The following is a 13,720-nucleotide window of genomic DNA, read 5'->3' on the forward strand; positions in this document are numbered from 1 at the left end:
GTGTTCATAACCCAAACAGTTCATAAGTCAGAAATGCATCATAAACTGGGTTTCCACACAGCAGAGGGTGGCTACAGGCCCAGAAACACTAACAAACACATTTCTTGGTCTCTCAAATGCTCGCTTGTGTGTACCGACTGTACATAAATGGACATTCTTAAGCCAGGGTAGACGTGTATGCTTTAATGACATATTGGTGAATTCCCTGCTGCAGGGCTAAAAAACTAAGCAGGATGGAAGCACCATGACAATCAGTAAATCACCTTCTGACTCAATGAATATGTGGGCCTTCAACATGGACAGGTCGCAGCGTCAGGATCTTTGCCCTGCATAAGGGAATTTTGGGAAAAGTATGGTGATTCTTACTACCAGCCCATATGTACCTTTCCCTTGACTACCGCTAATGCTGTGGTAATAGGGGCATCAAGAAGAAAACTCTGCAAGACACCATATCACAATTGGGATGTGACAGGTGGGCAAAAGCAGAAAACAATGGCTGCCATCTGGGGGAACGCGAGAGAAAAAACAATATCTGAGACGATTGATTTTTTAGCACCAACATTTTGCCATTTCCAACAGGACTAACTGATTTGTACAGAACCTTGGGTAGAAGTTTCATCATTGAGTACATGCCACAAACCATGTGCATCATGCTCATATGCTCACTTAAACATGTTTACATAGGACGTTAGTGCAATTAGCAACCTGCAGAAATGCATCCATAAGTTGATAGCCATTTGATTGGTATTTTGACCAATAGATGGCATGAGAACTGATATTTAGCCTGGTTGCAGTGTTTCACGACTATGTGTAATCCATACATTGTGTTTTATTTGGGTCCTTTATTTCTGAAATTGATAGGATATTTTGTTGAACACTAAATAAATGAAGTAACTGTATACTTTCAAAAGACAACTGTACCACACAGACCTATAAGTGGTCTTCCGTAACAAGTCTACTCCATTAAAAATGACAGACAGAATGAAGGCTGTTTAAAGCCCAAGAGTATAAATAGTTTGCCAGTTCCATTTCATAAGCCTATTATGTTCTGCTGTTAAAATCACTACAACTTATTAATGGCCTTACAGAAAATGTCAGTGGGGAGGGGAGATCTTTACAAATATTAAATTATTTCTTGCCCTTTATCTAGAAATACAAAAGTGATGATACAAGAACCTCTTAAGATAGCATGATGGCGCACAGTAGAGTTGCTGCCTTACAGTGCCAGAGACCCAAGTTCGATCTTGACTATGGGTGCTGTCTGTACGGAGTTTGTACATTCTCCCAGTGACCTGCATGGGATTTCTCCGAGATCTTTGGTTTCCTCCCACACTCTAAAGACGTACAGATTTGTAGGTTAATTGGTTTGGTATAAATGTTTAAAAAAATGTTCCTAGTGTGTGTAGGATAGTGTTAATTTGTGGGGATCGCTGGTAGGTAGGACGAAGGGCTCGTTTCCCCGCTGTACCTCTAAACTAAACTTGACTCTCCTGAAATGTAAACAGCATTGAAAGTTATGGATTTATGCTTCGGCTTCCGCACCCATCCCTGCTCACAAAATGCACTGAAACTTGCTTTCAGATTTAAGAGTGTAGGGAGGTTATTTTTTCTAACACTTGTGACGTTGATCCAATTGGTATACATTTGTTACAACAGAGTACATTTCTCTGGACTATTAAGGAAATCCAACCTCAGCTGCATAACTGAGGTAGCAAACTGGCCAGAATAAACAAACAACCCACTGGAATATACCCTTAAAGACATGAAGGGGCCACAGGCCTGTTCTTAAAGCAATTGACTTCTGTAAGAATGCAGCAAGAGTTGATTGGTATGATAACACAAATGGTATGCAAATAAAACAAGGTTACTAAGAAGAGGCCTGGTGAGGGCAAATGACCTTGTGACATGGGATGATGGGCTGAATCTCAGATATATTATTAATGACCGAGGTCTCGCCTCAGCTGGTCTTGAATTATTAAATATTTGTAGATTGGCCATGAAACAGGTCATCCACAGTGACTTTAAGAGTGGCTGATACATTTCACATGTAATTATGCTGAGAGTATAATAATCACTATAGGAGTTATGATTAAGACAACCTGAAACTTTGTATCTGGGTGATTTCCTTGCACATGCTTAAATAAAACATCAATGGGAGAATGAGAAACGAGTGTCTCCCGTCACTCCTATGCTGAGAGCATTACCTTTCACCATACCCCCAAACTGCACAGTCATACTGCAATCCTCTCCCTTTGCTGGGAACTATCCAGCTGGCAAGGTCTGGCTGTGTCCTGTTACTGCTGACATTCCATCATGACCTGGCCAGCCTCTCAATCTGATCAGCTGCCGAACGGAGACCGAATTGAAAAAATCCTAATAAAGTCTTACGACTAAATTCAGCAGGCATTTACAGCCTTCAGCTCCCAACACATTTCCTCTGCATTTAATTGTAAATATTGGGACCCAAGTGGAAGCGGAAACAGACTGGTGATTCAGCTTTAGTTAAAGTGCAGCTCAGGCTGGTCACTGATCTATATAAAAAAGTGGGAAAATTAGGTAAATAACCCTAATAATGGAAAATGCAGCCCAGCTTGTCTATCTATGGGACACATTATTGTTTGGTGTAGCAACAGTCATCGAGTCATAGACCTCTTCAGCAGGGAAACAGGCCCTTTGGCCCATCCTATCCATGCTGAACAATTTGCATTCTGCGCGAGTCCCTTTTGCCTGCATTTGGTCCATAACTCCCAAACCCTATTCAGATATCTGTCCAAATATATTTTCTGTCATAATTGCATTCGCTTCTATGTTTCCTGTGGCATCTCATTCAAGGTACAGACTACCCTCTGAGTGAAAAAGTTGCCCCAGGTTCCTCTTAAACCTCCCCCTTCTCATCTTGAGCCAATGTCCTCCAATGTCCTCCAGTTTTTAGAATCATCTATCCAAGCAAAAAGATTGTGAGCGTTCACTTTATCCATGCTCCTCGTGATCTTGCGCGAGGCCTGGTTAAAATGTACGAGTCTGTGGCGGTACCCAGGGATTAGGCCACTCCCTGAATCATCCCCCTCGGCACGGGTTGGACAGGGCTGGGGAAGGGACTAGTGCTAAGGGGTTTGCCTGAAGGGGCTAGAGAGATAACTCGTTCTCGAGACTGAAGAGAGTGTGGATGTTCTGTTGCTGCATTAAAATTACTGTTAATACCTACCTGGCGTCTTGCCTGATTCCTACTGCGTCCAGACGCACTACACTGGTGACCCTCGACATTTCCTCGCAAGTCGCGATGGACCTGAACATTCCTCAACACGCACTACCCAGCCCTACCGGTCAGCCGCCTCTGGACCCTGCCGGACCCCACCCCGTGGACTCTGCCGACCGCGCCGCTCTCCATGCCGTGGCGTTGAAGCTGCCTCCCCTTTGGACCGGCGACCCTGATTTCTGGTTGACCAGGCCGAGGCGCAGTTTGCACTGCGGGGAGTGACAACCAAGTACTTTTACGTTATCAGCGCCCTCGACCAGGCCACTGCGCGATGGGTCAGACCTTTCCTCCGCGCCCCCCCGGCGGGTAATAAGTATGAGGGCCTCAAGGCCTTTCTCCTAAGGAAGTTCAGCCTCAGCGAGGCCGAGCGGGCGACCCAGATCCTACGGATGACTGGCCTGTGTGACCGCCGCCCGTCGGTACTGCTGGGCGATATGCTGGCCCTGATGGGCGACCACGAGCCCTGCTTTTTATTTAAACACGCTTACCTGCAGCAGCTGCCGTCGGATCTCCGCCAGCAGCTCACCAACATTCAGGCGGTGGGCGAGCGCGCCGATGAACTCTGGATAGCCCGTCACCTGGCCCTCGGCGTGCTGGACGTTCCTCCGAGGTCTGACGCCGATCCGCAGGTCGGTGCCTCGATTGACCGCGTCTCCACCGCTCCTCGAGTCCTTCGCGGCGGGACCCGGCTGCAACGGCACACCCGGCCAGCAGCGCATCTTTCCCGCGCAGCCTGCCGTCAGTTCCTCCGCACCAGAGGTCGCTGGTGGTCGGATCAGCCCGTACAGCCGCCCGTTTCCACAGGCGCCAGCAGAGGGGGCTGGTGCTACTTTCACCGTTGCTGGGGACCTTCAGCCCTTCAATGCCGGCAGCCCTGCTCGTTCCCGGGAAACGCAGGGGCCAGCCGTCAGTGATTGCTTCGGCGGCCGGCCAGATTCATTGCGTTTTTGCGTGGGATCGCCGCACCGGGGCTCGTTTCCTTGTGGACACAGGGGCTGAGGTGAGCATTCTTCCCCCTTCGAATGTTTACATCCGCTATGGTAAACGCGACCCCCTCCTTGACGTGGCAAACGGGACACCAATCCGCTCATACGGGATGCGCACGCTCTCCCTCAACTTCGGAAAGGGCCGCTTCCCCTGGCCATTCGTCATTGCGGATGTGTTCCAGCCATTGCTGGGCGCGGACTTTCTACGGGCACATTCCCTGCTCGTGGACGTCAAGTGGCAGCGTTTGGTGCACTCTGTCACCTTGCAGCCCGTTTCCCTCCGCGTGGGCGTCCCGGTCATGCTGCCTGATGGGCCCCTGTCATCCGTGGACGCTACGTTCTCGCGCATTCTGGCCGAGTTCCCCGAAATCCTCGACCCCCAGTTCCACCCCTCTGCCCCGAAGCACGGGGTGGAGCATCACATTCCCACCACTGGCCCGCCCCTGCACGCCCGGGCGCGGCGTCTTCCACCAGACAATCTCCGTCTCGCTCAGGAGGAGGTCCGCCTTATGGAGTCCCTGGGTATTGTGCACCGCTCAGACAGCCCGTGGGCGTCCCCGCTCCATATGGTCCCCAAGGCAGACCGTCGGCTTAACGATGCTACCATCGCTGACAGGTATCCGGTCCCCCACATTCAGGACTTTAACGCGCACCTGGCTGGGGCCACGGTGTTTTCCAAGGTCGATCTGGTGCGTGGCTACAATCAAATTCCCGTCCACCCAGACAACGTCCCCAAGACGGCCATCGTGACGCCATTTGGCCTGTTCGACGTTCGGACTTAAGAACGCGGCCCAAGCCTTTCAGCGGCTTATGGACTGCGTGTGCCGTGACCTGGACTTTGTTTACGTTTACCTCGATGACATTTTGGTGGCAAGCCGCTCGAGACAGGAGCATGCTACCCATCTCTGTGCCTCAGCGATCATGGGCTGGCCATCAACATAGCCAAATCCTGTTTTGGGGTGACGTCCATCAATTTCCTGGGCCACCACGTGACTCCGCATGGGGCACTGCCGCTCCTGGACAAGGTGGACGCGGTGCGCCAGTTTCCACGCCCGACCACCGTGAGGGGCCTCCAGGTGTTCGTTGGGATGGTGGCCTTTTACCACCGATTTGTGCCGTCTGCGGCCCGGATCATGCACCCGCTGCTCCACCTCATGGCGGGCAAGTGCACGGAGGTCGAAAGGACTGACGATGCGGTGGCAGCATTCAAACTCGCCAAGGAAGCCCTGGCTACGGCCATGATGCTCATGTACCCACTGGCGGATGCACCAACAAGCCTGAAGGTCGATGCTTCGGATGTGGCGGTGGGGCGGTGCTAGAACAGCAGATGGATGGGTGCTGGAAGCCTCTCGCTTTCTTCAGCAGGCACCTCAGCGGTGCACAGCGGAACTACAGTGCCTTTGACTGTGATCTCCTCGCCCTTTACCTCGCAGTCCGCCACTTCCGCTACTTCTTCGAGGGGCGAACCTTCATCGCATACACTGACCACAAGCCCCTCACCTTTGCGTTTGCCAAGGTGTCCGACCCGTGGTCAGCTCGCCAGCAGCGGCAGTTAGCTTTCGTCTCGGAGTACACTACCTCCATCTGTTTAATCGGGGGCAAAGACAACAGAGTGGCCGACGCCTTGTCTCGACCCGCGATCCACGCCGTCCTGCAAGTGGCCGATGGCATCGACTACTCAGCCCATGCGGCGGCCCAGCTGACGGACAATGAGATGTCCGCCTATCGTACCGCCATTTCGGGCCTACGGTTGGAGGACATTCTCTGTGGCACTGGGGGCGCAACTCTGCTGTGCGATGTATCCACCGGGCAGCCGTGCCCCATTGTTCCTGTTGCCTGGAGGCGCAGAGTGTTCGAGGTGCTCCATGGGCTGGCCCATCCTTCCATCCGGGCGACGACAGCCCCCGTGGCTTCCCTTTTCGTGTGGCACGGGTTACGTAAACAGGTTGGACATTGGGCGCGCACCTGCATCCCGTGCCAAACTGCCAAAGTACAGCGGCATGCGCGACCGCAGCTCCAGGAGTTCATCGTCCCTTGTCAGCGGTTCGACCACGTCCATGTGGACATCATGGGGCCGCTGCCGCCTTCTCGGGGCTTCACCCACCTCCTGACCGTGGTCGACCATCTCACGCGGTGGCAGGAAGCAGTTCCACTGCTAGACACTTCTGCCGCTACTTGTGCCCGTGCCTTGGCGGTACACTGGATTGTCAGATTTGGAGTGCCGCTCGACATTACGTCCGACTGGGGGCTGCAATTCACCTCCGAACTGTGATCAGCCATGGCTCACCTACTTGGAGTTAACCTGCACCACACCACGTCGTACCATCCGCGGGCGAACGGCCTGGTGGAGCACTTCCACCGCCAGCTCAAGGCTGCCCTGAAGGCCCGGCTCGTTCACCCGGACTGGGTTGATGCATTGCCGTGGGTTTTACTGGGCTTCCGCACTGCGCCCAAAGTGGACTTGGCCAGCTCCTCGGCGAATTGGTGTATGGTGCCCCGCTGACCGTGCCCGGTGAGTTTATTCCATCAGCCCAGGGTCAGGCGGAACAACCATCGGCCGCCCTGCAACGCCTTCGGGAGACGGTGGGCAAGCTTGCTCCGGTGCCGACGTCTCGTCGCGGTTCGGTTCGGCCGCACGACCCTTCCGCTCTGCAGGACTGTCCGTTTGTTTTCCTGCGCCGGGATGTACACCGGACGCCCCTTCAGCGTCCGTATGAAGGACCATTCAAGGTGCTCGAGCGTGGCTTGGCCACCTTCGTTTTGAACATGGGGGGTCATCCTGAGACGGTTTCTATTAGCCAGCCGGTCCTACTGGCGCGGCCTCGCCCTCGAGGTCGTCCTGCATCCCGGCCCTTACCCCCAGCCTCCCCGCAGCTTTCTTCACCTGGCAGTGTGGTTCAAGTTCCTGCGACCGCCGTGGTGCGCACACGGGCTGGTCATCTCCTACGTCCCCCTTTCCGTTTCGTGCCTCCGGTTCTTGGGGGGGGGGGTCCTGTTGCGGTACTCGGGGATTAGGCCACTCCCTGGATCATCCCCCTCGGCACGGGTTGGGCAGGCCTGGGGAAGGGACTAGTGCTACGAGGTTTGCCTGAAGGGGCTAGAGAGATAACTCGTGCTTGAGACTGAAGAGAGTGTGGATGTTCTGTTTCTGCATTAAAATTACTGTTAATACCTACCTGGCATCTTGCCTGATTCCTACTGTGTCCAGACCCACTACGTCATTCTTAAATACAGGAAAGGTGCCGGAAGACTGGAGTGGGGCAAATGTTGCACCTCTTTTCAAGAAGGGCTGCAGAGAAAACGCTGGGAACTATAGGCCGGTGAGCTTAACATCTGTAGTTGGTAAGTTACTGGAGAGTATTCTGAAGGATAGGATATACAGGCATTTGGAAGGGCAAGGGCTGATTAGGGATAGTCAGCGTGGTTTTGTACGTGGAAGGTCGTGTCTCACAAATCTGATTGATTTTTTTGAAGACGTGACCAAAATGGTTGATGAGGGCAGAGCTGTAGATGTTGTGTACATGGACTTCAGTAAGGCGACCGACAAGGTTCTGCATGGCATGCTTCTCTGGAACGTTAGATCGCATAGGATCCAAGAAGAGATAGCTGAATGAATAGCAAATTGGCTCCATGGAAGGAAACAGAGGGTAATTGTGGAAGGTTGCTTCTCAGACTGGATGCCTGTGACTAGTGGTGTGCCTCAGGGTTCAGTGCTGGGCCCGTTACAGTTTGTCATCCACATCAATGATTTGGATGAGAACATACAGGGCAAGATTCGCAATTTGCTGATGATACAAAGGTTAGTGGTTTTGCAGATAGTGAAGATGGTTGTGAACGATTGCAGCAGGATCTGGATCGATTGGCCAGGTTGTCGGAGAAATGGTTGATGGAATTTAATGCAGATAAGTTGAAGGTGGACAATTTTGGGACATCGAACAAGGGCAGGACCTACACAGTAAATGGTAGACCTCTAGGTAGTGTTATAGAGCAGAGGGATCTAGGAGTACAAGTGCATGGTTCCTTGAAGGTCGAGTCGCAGATACATAAGGTGGTCAAAAAAGCTTTTGGCACTTTGGCCTTCATCAGTCAGAGTATTGACGTTGGGAGGTCATGTTGCAGTTATATAAGATGTTGGTGAGACCGCATTTAGAATATTGTGTTCAGTTCTGGGAACCATGTTCTAGGAAAGATATTGTCAAGCTTGAAATGGTTCAGAAAAGATTTACAAAGATGTTGCCAGGACTAGAGGGTGTGAGAAATAGGGAGAGGTTGAGTAGGCTGGGTCTATTCCATGGAGCGCAGGAGGATGAGGGATCTTATAGCGATATACAAAATCATGAGAGGAATAGATTGGGTAGATGCACAGTCTTTTGCCCAGTGTAGGGGAATCGAGGAACAGAGGACATCGGTTCAAGGTGAAGGGGAAAAGATTTAATAGGAATCCGTGGGGTATCTTTTTCACACAAAGGGTGGTGGGTGTATGAAACAAGCTGCCAGAGGAGGTAGTTGAGGCTGGCACTATGCCATCGTTTAAGAAACAGTTAGACAGGTACATGGATAGGACAGGTTTGGAGGGATATGGACCACGCACCGACAAGTGGGACTCTTGTGGCTGGGACATTGTTGGCCGGTGTGGGTGAGTTGGGCCGAAGGGCCTGTTTCCACACTGTATCACTCTATGACTCTATGACTCCATATAGATGACGTCCACTGCTCCACCTTCAGCAATTCTCTTGGTGACCTCTTCAAAAAAACTCTGATTTGTGAGACACAAATTCCCATGCACTAAAGCCATGCTGACTATCCTAATAAATCCATGCCTATCCAAATGCTGGTAGATTTTGCCCCCAAGAATTCCCTCCAACAAATTTACCACCACTGACATCAGTCTCATCAGTCTATCATTCATTGGTTTGTCCTTGCAGCCCTTCTAAACAGTCTTTTAAGAGATGTGAAGATACGATAGTATGGCATATCACGTTTGGTTAAATTGGTCTGATGATGGATTGCAAGCAGCTACATTAATGACTTTATAGAGTCAGAGAAACTTCCTCAGTACTATGATTGAGATCCTAGCTTGCAGGTATAAATGGCACCTCAGAAGACACGTGCTGATCCATTAAGACAGTTGGGCCTGGATTTACAACCTATTACAATCATTCCTAGTTATTATGAGACATGCCCTCAGGGCCATCTGCTCCTAGGCCCCTGACACAGCTCTTAGTTTGCTGTGAAGGTCACCCTTGCATTACATTTTCTTGCAATGCGCTCCTTGTATAGCATCACAGGGTTACATTAGACAGTTTACTGTCCACATTCAAAGTGTATGTAACAGACTGTGTATGTTTGTAAAGGAAAACTGCAGATCTTTCCCTCAAGAAAGGACAGGGGAGCTTGAGAGGATGCATGATTTTTCCATGTTGTATGTTTTCCAGGAGCTACTTTAGATGGTGCTGGGCAAAATTATTGCAATATACTATTTCCATTTAGATTTAATTTCTTCTCTATGAAACAAATGGAATTCAATAGACAATAGACAATAGACAATAGGTGCAGGAGTAGGCCATTCAGCCCTTCGAGCCAGCACCGCCATTCAATGCGATCATGGCTGATCACTCTCAATCAGTACCCCGTTCCTGCCTTCTCCCCATACCCCCTCACTCCGCTATCCTTAAGAGCTCTATCCAGCTCTCTCTTGAAAGCATCCAATGAACTGGCCTCCACTGCCTTCTGAGGCAGAGAATTCCACACCTTCACCACTCTCTGACTGAAAAGGTTCTTCCTCATCTCCGTTCTAAATGGCCTACCCCTTATTCTTAAACTGTGGCCCCCTTGTTCTGGACTCCCCCAACATTGGGAACATGTTTCCTGCCTCTAATGTGTCCAATCCCCTAATTATCTTATATGTTTCAATAAGATCCCCCCTCATCCTTCTAAATTCCAGTGTATACAAGCCTAATTGCTCCAGCCTTTCAACATACGACAGTCCCGCCATTCCGGGAATTAACCTAGTGAACCTACGCTGCACGCCCTCAATAGCAAGAATATCCTTCCTCAAATTTGGAGACCAAACCTGCACAGTACTCCAGGTGCGGTCTCACCAGGGCCCGGTACAACTGTAGAAGGACCTCTTTGCTCCTATACTCAACTCCTCTTGTTACGAAGGCCAACATTCCATTTGCTTTCTTCACTGCCTGCTGTACCTGCATGCTTCCTTTCAGTGACTGATGCACTAGGACACCCAGATCTCATTGAACATCCCCTCTTCCTAACTTGACACCATTCAGATAATAATCTGCCTTTCTATTCTTACTTCCAAAGTGAATAACCTCACACTTATCTACATTAAACTGCATCTGCCATGTATCCGCCCACTCACACAACCTGTCCAAGTCACCCTGCAGCCTTATTGACTCCAGTATCTTCCCCACCACTGATGTCAGACTAACTGGTCTATAATTACCCGTTTTCTCTCTCCCTCCTTTCTTAAAAAGTGGGATAACATTTGCTATCCTCCAATCCACAGGAACTGATCCTGAATCTATAGAACATTGAAAAATGATCTCCAATGCTTCCACTATTTCTAGAGCCACCTCCTTACATACCCTGGGATGCAGACCATCAGGCCCTGGGGATTTATCAGCCTTCAGTCCCATCAGTCTACCCAAAACCATTTCCTGCCTAATGTGGATTTCCTTCAGTTCCTCCATCACCCTAGGTTCTCCGGCCCCTAGAACATTTGGGAGATTGTGTGTATCTTCCTCAGTGAAGACAGATCCAAAGTAACGGTTTAACTCGTCTGCCATTTCTTTGTTCCCCATAATAAATTCCCCTGCTTCTGTCTTCAAGTGACCCACATTTGCCTTGACTATTTTTTTCCTCTTCACGTACCTAAAAAAACTTTTGCTATCCTCCTTTATATTATTGGCTAGTTTACCCTCGTACCTCATCTTTTCTTCCCATATTGCCTTTTTAGTTAACTTTTGTTGCTCTTTAAAAGAGTCCCAATCCTCCGTCTTCCCACTCTTCTTTGCTATGTTATACTTCCTCTCCTTTATTTTTATGCTGTCCCTGACTTCCCTTGTCAGCCACAGGTGTCTCTTACTCCCCTTAGAGTCTTTCCGCCTCTTTGGGATAAATTGATCCTGCAACCTCTGCATTATTCCCAGGAATACCTGCCATTGCTGTTCTACCGTCTTCCCTGCTAGGGCCTCTTTCCAGTCAATTTTGGCCAGCTCCTGCCTCATGCCTCTGTAATCCCCTTTTCTATACTGTAATACTGACACTTCCGATTTTCCCTTCTGCCTTTCCATTTGCAGAGTAAAACCTATCATGTTGTGATCACTGCCTCCTAATGGCTCTTTTACCTCTAGTCCCCTTATCAGATCAGGATCATTACACAACACTAAATCCAGAATTGCCTTCGCCCTGGTAGGCTCCAGTACAATTCGATAGCTTCTACATGATGCATTAGTTGACTAGACTAATGAGGATGAATTGATTTTGTCCGGGGCGGTGCACAGTCCCTTTTCATCTGTTATTTAATTATTTTCTAAATTTCATTAGTTGGATTTCCCACAATCCAAATTCATTGATTTATTAATTTGGCAAGTGGACAAGGTAGCATTACCATCACTATAAATAACTTGGCTCCTCTGTTCAGCTGAAATGGTATACCCTGGGTCCTCAGTGTTTTATTACTCACCGCAATGCGTTTGAAGGTCATCATGGAAGTCACACAGTTCTTCACGCATGTCTTCAGGGCAAGTGGAATCATCATCATTCCTGAAGTTCAGTAACATATTAATCTACAAGAGAACATCAGAAATCAAAATCCGTTACAATACAATAAGAACAGACTATTAAAATGATTCATTATTAGTATTGAAGGAAACATTCAATAATACAATTTGATTTCATAGCTTTGCTGACCTTTAATTTTTCAATTCTATGAGCTTATAATTCATTGAGTTACCACAGATTTTAGGAAAAGAGGGAAACAGGACACTAATAATAACCTCATTTTTGTAAGAGGCTTCGTTGCCTGAACAATTCTGAAATTAGTGCATAAAGTGTATTGGTGTAAAACAAATATATTCTCAAATACCTTTTATACATTAAACTTTCACTCTATTAAATACTGTTCGCAGAATTGTTCATTTTTAAGAAGTAGAACATGAAGCTGTCTGTCCAGTCTTATTCATGGTTTGGTTAGGGCAAAGGTAGGTATAGATGATAATGTGCCCACGATGGAAGCTACCTGACATGGGATTGCAATGATTCAGAATTGAAAAGTTTATATACAGTTATCCACTTATTCACAATCTGCTGTTCCTTTCCATGAACCCAACAATTGTTTTCCCACCTCTACTTCCTTAGAAGATTGAGGAGATTCGGTATGTCAATGAATACTCTCTTGAACTTCTACAGGTGCAGAGTAGAGATCATATTGACTGGTTGCTTCATGGTCTGGTTCAGTAACTCAAATGCCCAGCAATGAAGATGATTGCCAAATGTGATGGATACTGCCTCGTCCATCACAGGTACTGACCTACGCTCCATCGAATGGATCTGCAGGAGTCACTGCCTTAAAAAGCCAATCAGATCATCAGGGACCCACACCACACTGACCACACTCTCATTTCACTCCTGTCTCCTGCCATCAGGAAGAAGGTAGAGAAGCCTGAAAACTCTAACATCCAGGTTCAGACACAGCTTCTTCCAATAAACCATCAGGCTAAATATTAAACACTACAACCTCCAACTAAGCTCTGACCTGCATAGACATGGGGGGTGAGAGGGGCATATACTATTAACAGACACTTTTATAATGGATTTTGTTTATAGCGGATGGATCTACTGACGCCATCCTAACTTGCATGGCCTCCCCAGCTTTGGATTCTGCACCTACCCCTGGCTCGCAAGGTACACCAGTGAACCATTATTCACCCATCACCCAGTCCAGTTGACGTGGCTGTTGCTGTGGCTCACATTGCAGCCCCTGGGGATAACCCTTTCTTCAGGCCGCTGCTGCTGACGGGACATGCTCGGTCACCGTGGTGCTGCTTCCACTCTCACTGGCTGCTGCTTCTTCCCGTCGGCTCATTGCTTTGCAACTACACTGTCACCTCCTTCTTCTCCTGCCCACCAACAAATATATAGCCTACATTTTGCTGATGACTTTATGGAGAAACAGTTTCTCCATAGTCATTATGTCAACAAGTCCTCTATCAAGCTCCAAATAGCCTGTTCTTCCCAAATGATGAACAACTTCAGTTTCTCCATATAACTTCAGCCCCTCATCATAGGTATAATATAATCTGCACTCCAAAATATTAACATCTTCTCTGAAATCAAGTGGCCAGAAATGGCAACAGAAAACCATCTGGGGTTGATATTTTTGGTATTTTTAAGCCAGCCTCTAGATTTATTTTTGAAAATACTTTTTGAATATATTCTTCCTCACAAATTATTGAAG

At 48.7% G+C, this 13,720-nt stretch overlaps 1 protein-coding gene across 1 annotated transcript in view; it reads right to left on the reverse strand.

Moving 5' to 3' along the window:
• LOC144597735 (ryanodine receptor 3-like) overlaps positions 1-13,720 on the reverse strand; it is a 308,708-nt gene that overhangs the window by 178,291 nt on the left and 116,697 nt on the right. Inside the window, exon 39 of the mRNA XM_078407262.1 lies at positions 11,948-12,050. Within this exon, the coding sequence (XP_078263388.1) occupies positions 11,948-12,050 (103 nt within the window). The remainder of the gene's footprint in view (positions 1-11,947; positions 12,051-13,720) is intronic.

This window comes from Rhinoraja longicauda, chromosome 10 (assembly GCF_053455715.1).
Source record: "Rhinoraja longicauda isolate Sanriku21f chromosome 10, sRhiLon1.1, whole genome shotgun sequence".
Lineage (NCBI taxonomy): Eukaryota > Metazoa > Chordata > Chondrichthyes > Rajiformes > Arhynchobatidae > Rhinoraja > Rhinoraja longicauda.